Source organism: Primulina huaijiensis, chromosome 14, assembly GCF_012295235.1.
Source record: "Primulina huaijiensis isolate GDHJ02 chromosome 14, ASM1229523v2, whole genome shotgun sequence".
Lineage (NCBI taxonomy): Eukaryota > Viridiplantae > Streptophyta > Magnoliopsida > Lamiales > Gesneriaceae > Primulina > Primulina huaijiensis.
In genome coordinates this window covers 18,611,058-18,617,696 of record NC_133319.1, presented here as the reverse complement: position 1 = coordinate 18,617,696, position 6,639 = coordinate 18,611,058, and the positions used below count along the sequence as shown (strand labels likewise).

The 6,639-nt window shown below is 35.7% G+C and overlaps 1 protein-coding gene across 2 annotated transcripts; it reads left to right on the top strand.

Moving 5' to 3' along the window:
* Positions 1-303: 303 nt before the first annotated feature.
* Positions 304-4,684, top strand: LOC140957904 (ubiquinol oxidase, mitochondrial-like). Of its 2 annotated transcripts, XM_073415324.1 has the most exons (4): positions 320-756; positions 1,803-1,931; positions 3,559-4,047; positions 4,289-4,684. In XM_073415324.1, exons 1-4 carry the CDS (start codon positions 451-453, stop codon positions 4,346-4,348), a joined length of 984 nt encoding a protein of 327 aa, XP_073271425.1. In that variant the 5' UTR covers positions 320-450; the 3' UTR covers positions 4,349-4,684. The 2 variants fall into 2 exon arrangements, with proteins under 2 accessions (XP_073271426.1, XP_073271425.1); XM_073415325.1 differs by lacking the exon at positions 1,803-1,931 and having other exon boundaries at positions 304-756.
* Positions 4,685-6,639: the final 1,955 nt, after the last annotated feature.

Genomic DNA, 6,639 nt, shown 5'->3' with positions numbered 1-6,639 from the left:
TATTATATTTTATAATATATTTATATTATCAATTTAAATAATTATACTAAAACCGAAATAACCGAACCGTTTTGGTAGAAAACCAAACCGAAGAAAAATGGTTCGGATATCGGATTATAAATTTCTAAAATCGAAAACCGAAATAAAAAATCGAAAATCGAACCGAACCAACCGATGAAGACACCTGTATATATCGTTAAAGTTTAAAAATAAAAAATATTGGAAATTATAAGTTTAATGAATAAAAATTAAGAAAACTCGAAAGGTAGCACAGAGTTCGAACTCGGACTTAAATCGCGCAAAAGAACTGCCTGAAATTTGCACGCCCACGCCGACCTATTTTGGGGCAATAGACGAGGGTAATTTCGTAATCTTGACGTTGGCTGAAGCATATATGAGTTTTGCTGCCTTTTGACCCGTCAATTTTGCATCATTGCTATATTACGAAAGATGAATCGCTTGGTGGTGAGTTCAGTGATGAAGCGTGTGGTTACCGGCGGTGGATTTACCAGTTCTTCGGGTACGTTTCATGTGTTTGGGGAGGTGGCGAAGGGTCAGAGTTTGGGCTTCTCGGTGGGATGGAGGCGGTTGATGAGCTCCGCGGCCGAGCATTCGTCGTCGGGGATGGAGAAGAAGGGGAGTCACGACGTGGCGCTGGAGAAGGCGGAGAAAGGTGGAATTTCGAGCTATTGGGGAATCACGAGGCCTAAGATTACTAAAGAAGATGGGACCGAGTGGGTTTGGAACTGCTTCATGGTAAAATGATATATCATGTAGCTCTGCTTCTGTTTGATTTACTGTCAATTACGGATCAAAGTGATGATTTGATGTGAGCTTGTTGGTGGTGTATTGAATGCATCTCTTTTTGTCTTTATTTATCCGTTTTGTATGTTTCGTGCTCCTTTTTTTTGTCGTCTTAGATGATCGTTAGCATGCAGTCATGTTTCTCAGAATCTTTTGCAGTAGTTGATCAGCCATGGAAGCAACAAATCTCACATCTATTCAAAAATTAAAACCATGCCAGGTGTTGTTTCTGTATTAGGAAATCTGTTTACGTGTTAGAAGCTGAACGTATGCATATCTGTATTTTTTAATGGCTTGGAGTTGTTTATGGGCAGACGTTCTAATTTTGGGCAGTTTGTGTAAGTATACCTTCAGAATTTTGATGATTCATAGAGTGGAATGTGTCTTAGTTTGAGCTAAAAAGGATGGGAGCTCGATGAGTTTGGGCAAGTAAATTGATTTGGTGCGACACAGATCTTGTTATATGAGCTTGTCTATCGGGAACTACTCATGCTACAGTATTGCCTTACACGAGGTCCCCGTCTCATTAGACTTGTATAAGGGATTGGGAGTGCTTTATCTGTCTTGATTGTCAATAGAGTTAGCTGGACGCAGTGTTCAATCTTTTAAGCTGAGATCTCTCAACTTCAGTAGATGCGTTGCTGCATTCTTGATACCAATTCCATAGTCATTTTATAACGACAGGAACTTCAAGTTGACAACACAATACGATTCTAATTTAGACATTGAAAAAAAATTGTTATGAAATGTCTGGTTTATAGTTTGGCTATGCATGGGCCATTTAATTTATTTATTGAATAGGAAAATAAAGCATCAGAAACTGCTTCTTTAATGTTTACAATAGTTCAACTGTGTGGTAGCGAACTGTTGAAGTTGTATCTAGTGGCTTGGTGTAGTAAAACATCACGCAGTCAAGCACTCAGGTTTCCGAGTACTAATTACCTGTATTTTGGCTGCCTAAGGCCCGAAACCTTTCTGATTTCATTTTCATGGTGCAGCCATGGGAAACTTATCATTCGAACTTGTCAATTGATCTTCACAAGCATCATGTTCCGAAGAAATTTCTTGATAAAGTAGCATACCGAACAGTGAAGCTTCTTAGAATTCCTACAGACCTATTTTTCAAGGTATGCTGTTTTTTAAAATTATCTCCTTGTCTTCTTTTTCTTTTGTCTTGGATTCTGCTTCTTAGATTATTATCTTGACATATATGAGCCCTAATATTATTTTATTGTAATTTTCTATTATGAGCTTAATTGTTTGAGGCAATACATACAGCCACACCTGTTTAAATTTTCTACTAGTTTTTCCATATAATGTGTTACCCCGTTTCATATTTACCAGTTGTAGGTTCTCAATTGAGTGACAGAGCAGATGTCATTATGTTGTTCTAGCAGTGTGAACAAATTGCAACCACCCCGTAACCCATCCAAATCCATCAAGTTTAAGTTATTTTTGGATGCATCCTGTACATAAATGCTTAATTATGAACCTTTACACCAATTACACTTACAAAATTTAGCGATTGAAATGGATACTCAGGCACTCATCTAACCTTCTACGTCCATTTAACTTTTGCTCCAAATGATCCTGAGAATTAATTCAGCTAAAACAAGGAAGACTTGGTGGACTGAGTTTGTTGATTTTCCCATGCCAGTTCTTATTCCAAGCCTTTCTCCAATTGGACCAACCCCATTATCTCTCTTCCTCATGCCTTCAGCCCTTTCCCACCACCCTCCTTGCCATAACTTCTTTCAGGTGATAAAAAGAAGAAACCCGATAATACAAAATATTTGAATGTGACACAATTTACAGAACATTTAAAATATTTGCGAGTATGGAAATGATTAAGAAGTTCATATATTTTCTGCACAATGTGTGGCATTGGCGCTGGTCATTTGAGGAGAATAACTAGCCGAAAGGGGTTGGTGAGCTTGGTTGATTTGCCACAAGTTAAACCACACTGTTGCTGCATTGTTTGAGCTGGATTGAGTTGGAAAATTTTGTGAATTCTTAGCACTGTATACGATATGTCATAGACTCATAATATAACTCATGCATGAACAATGTGGATGGCTTAATTAAAAAAAACGCGACCTATTCATGACCCAAAATATTTGGAACCTTTTTTCCTTGATGGGAGGATACGAATGTAAACTCCATTATACAAACTTTCCCTCATTTCTATTCAATTAAAACCATTGATTTTTGGAATTACTAGAAGTTGAAAAAGACTGCAACACATCACAAATGCATTTCACTGATGAAGTCATTGTTATTGCCGTTGGGTCAAAGTTAATACTCTACAACATTTTTAGATGTGTGGTACCTGAAAATGAGTCTTTAAAATTGTGTTGGAGAATGTAAAATATGCTTGATTTTGTTTCTTGAAGGAGACAGTTTTTACTGCAGATGTTCCATCATGCAAGAATTAGTTGTTTTGGGTAAATTTTTAATAGCTCATGGAGCATTTAAAATCTGAAAATATAGTCTTTTAGATTAGGATACTATACAATAATCAAATTTTCTGGGATTGGTGAAAAATTAAATGAAATTAAAATTTTTATAGGAAAATGTGAAATTTGATGGAAATGTGCTTTGAGAAAATAGTGAAATTGTTTTGTTTTTCTTTTCCAGAGAATAAAAGCATAGTTTTGATAATGAACGTGAAATGTAGTAACCACCTGTACGTTTAACTTGACAGCATAGTATGTATTTTTGTGATTTCATTGACACATAATATTCTTTTTGCAGAGGCGGTATGGATGTCGAGCGATGATGCTTGAAACTGTGGCTGCTGTTCCTGGTATGGTAGGAGGAATGCTTTTGCATCTCAGGTCGCTGCGCAAATTTCAGCAAAGTGGTGGTTGGATTAAAGCATTACTTGAAGAAGCTGAAAACGAGAGGATGCACTTAATGACCATGGTAGAGCTTGTGCAGCCTAAATGGTATGAGAGACTTCTGGTGCTCACAGTTCAAGGAGTTTTCTTCAATGCCTTCTTTGTACTGTACGTGATGTCTCCGAAACTGGCTCATAGAGTTGTTGGTTACTTAGAAGAAGAGGCCATACATTCATATACCGAGTACTTGAAGGATATCGAAAGTGGTGCCATTAAAAATGTCCCTGCTCCAGCTATTGCCATTGACTACTGGAGACTTCCTAAAGATGCAACTCTGAAGGATGTTATCACTGTCATCCGGGCCGATGAAGCACACCATCGAGATGTTAACCATTTTGCTTCGGTATTGTCAGCTACCATCTTAAATGTTTCTTTGTTAGTGCCCTATCCTGTTGAAATGCCTGAATTTGTATTATGTATCCTTAACCTCATCATATACGACTGGGGTTGGTTGAAATATTATCTTGTATGAAGAAATTTGTGAAGTTATCTAACTTTGATGTATAGGAATGACAAAGCATATGCATGATGTTAGAATTTTACATGTTTACGCAATACTTACAGAATGCAATTGTCATGCGCAGGATGTTCATTTCCATGGAAAGGAATTAAGAGACTCACCAGCTCCTGTTGGGTACCATTAATCTCGGTCGCGTTTGAAGTGGTCTTCTCAGTGTCCATGATGAATGTTGCCGAGCATGAGTGGTTGAAACATTCCTGGCATTGATCAGATATAGCAGAAACACTGGCTTTTCTTTGCAAGGCACTATTTTGTTATAGTTCATGGTGTTAGCTAGCTAAGAGGTCTATAAAGTGTGAAATTAGTAATGTTGGTATTATCTTGGTTAAAAAAAGCCTTTGTTGCTCGAATAAATGATATGCTTGCTTCTACATAATTTTTTTATTAATATTATTAGTAAATTTTGTTTAAAAGAAATTAGAGATTATATTAAAATTAAGACTATTGAGATTATTTTTTTATATGTTTTTGGTGATTTAAGTTGATAACATTTTGACGAACTTGAGGTAATTTTGTGTATTGGCAAGTTTATGTTACTAGAGTTCTTTTGTCGAATAGTTTTACATTTTTAAAAAAAACTTTTTATAAATTATTTTTCAAATCTATGATAAAAATATATAAATTAAACAAAAGTCGACATATAAAAAATAAAAATGTATATTTGTATCAAAATTCTTTTTATATTTTCTGGAGAAATAATTTTTTTTATCGACTTAACTTCTTTTATATATTTATTATGGGTTTTGATCGATTAAATATAGGGGTGACGTTTGTTTAGGTATCAGGTAACTGAGCCGGCCTGATTTTCGGGTTCGGGTAACTTTGGGTTGTTGTTGGTTTTTGTATCCGATCGGAGTATCGGGTACAGGGCATATTTTTCATTTTTTAACCATTTATTAATAATTAAATACCAAGTATTTATTTATTTTTTTAAAAAAAGGTCGTACCAGACGTTGGTATTCCTATATCGACCAACAGTAATAGAAGAAACTCCGATTCTATCCACGTCGATATAACCAAACATCCAGTGTCTTGACTTATCCGTCACAGACTGTGGCACTATCGCCAATACACTACCTTGTGACATCGTGCAATGTGCCCGTGACGATCCCGCCACTATCAGGTACTTCTGTCACAAGATTACTCGTCTAATACTCGTCTAACAAATGCTTTCTATAAATCAATAGAACAAGCATATCAAATCAAATCAATGCAAGTAATATCAAATAATATGTGATTTAGGGAAACTCAAGTCCAATCCGACTCAAGTCGATCTCCCGATACACATTGACTTATACCTTTCGTTTGTAGTCTCGGTATGAAGAAACGGAAGTTCTGAACTCAAGATTGTCTATGTAAATCTGAAAGGACATATCGAGAATAATAATATCAACCTTCCATTCTCAATTTCATACTGAATCTGATTAATCTGAATTTAATTCAAATCATCGGCATAACGGCACAATCTCAATATCCCCGTAAATACCATATCAACAGATATCAATTACCAATCATAACCCATATCCAATACAATCTGAAATCAGTCAATAATCCAAATCTGTCCAATATCAATCAATATACTCTGAAAAATTATAACAATTTCATAATCAATCCGTTTCTCAATCTGACTTCGATTTTACGATGTCTAATATGTCAAGAACATCATATATGAATCCTAGCCGATTCTGACAATATCATAATTTCAAACCATATCAAAATTCAATAAAACTTACGTCTAGTTGAAGCTCTCGTCAATANATGTAAATCTGAAAGGACATATCGAGAATAATAATATCAACCTTCCATTCTCAATTTCATACTGAATCTGATTAATCTGAATTTAATTCAAATCATCGGCATAACGGCACAATCTCAATATCCCCGTAAATACCATATCAACAGATATCAATTACCAATCATAACCCATATCCAATACAATCTGAAATCAATCAATAATCCAAATCTGTCCAATATCAATCAATATACTCTGAAAAATTATAACAATTCCATAATCAATCCGTTTCTCAATCTGACTTCGATTTTACGATGTCTAATATGTCAAGAACATCATATATGAATCATATCCGATTCTGGCAATATCATAATTTCAAATCATAACAAAACATAAGAAAACTTACGTCCTTTTGTAGCTATTGACAAGAGGAACATGGAAATATGTTCGGATCTAAATTCTGACGGACGGATTTTGCGCAACCTTCAAATTTCCATACTAAAAGGCGTAAGGATTTTGCGGAGCTTTTCTCGTTTCCCTTTCTCACTTTCTGAAGACTTGAACATATATATATATATCCACATGCATGCTGAGGAAACGTGGCTTATTTTCACACATTTCAGTCGGCGCTCGGGCGGTCATAAGTTACCGCTCGGGCTCGGAACGTTCTGTCCGAGTGCTCA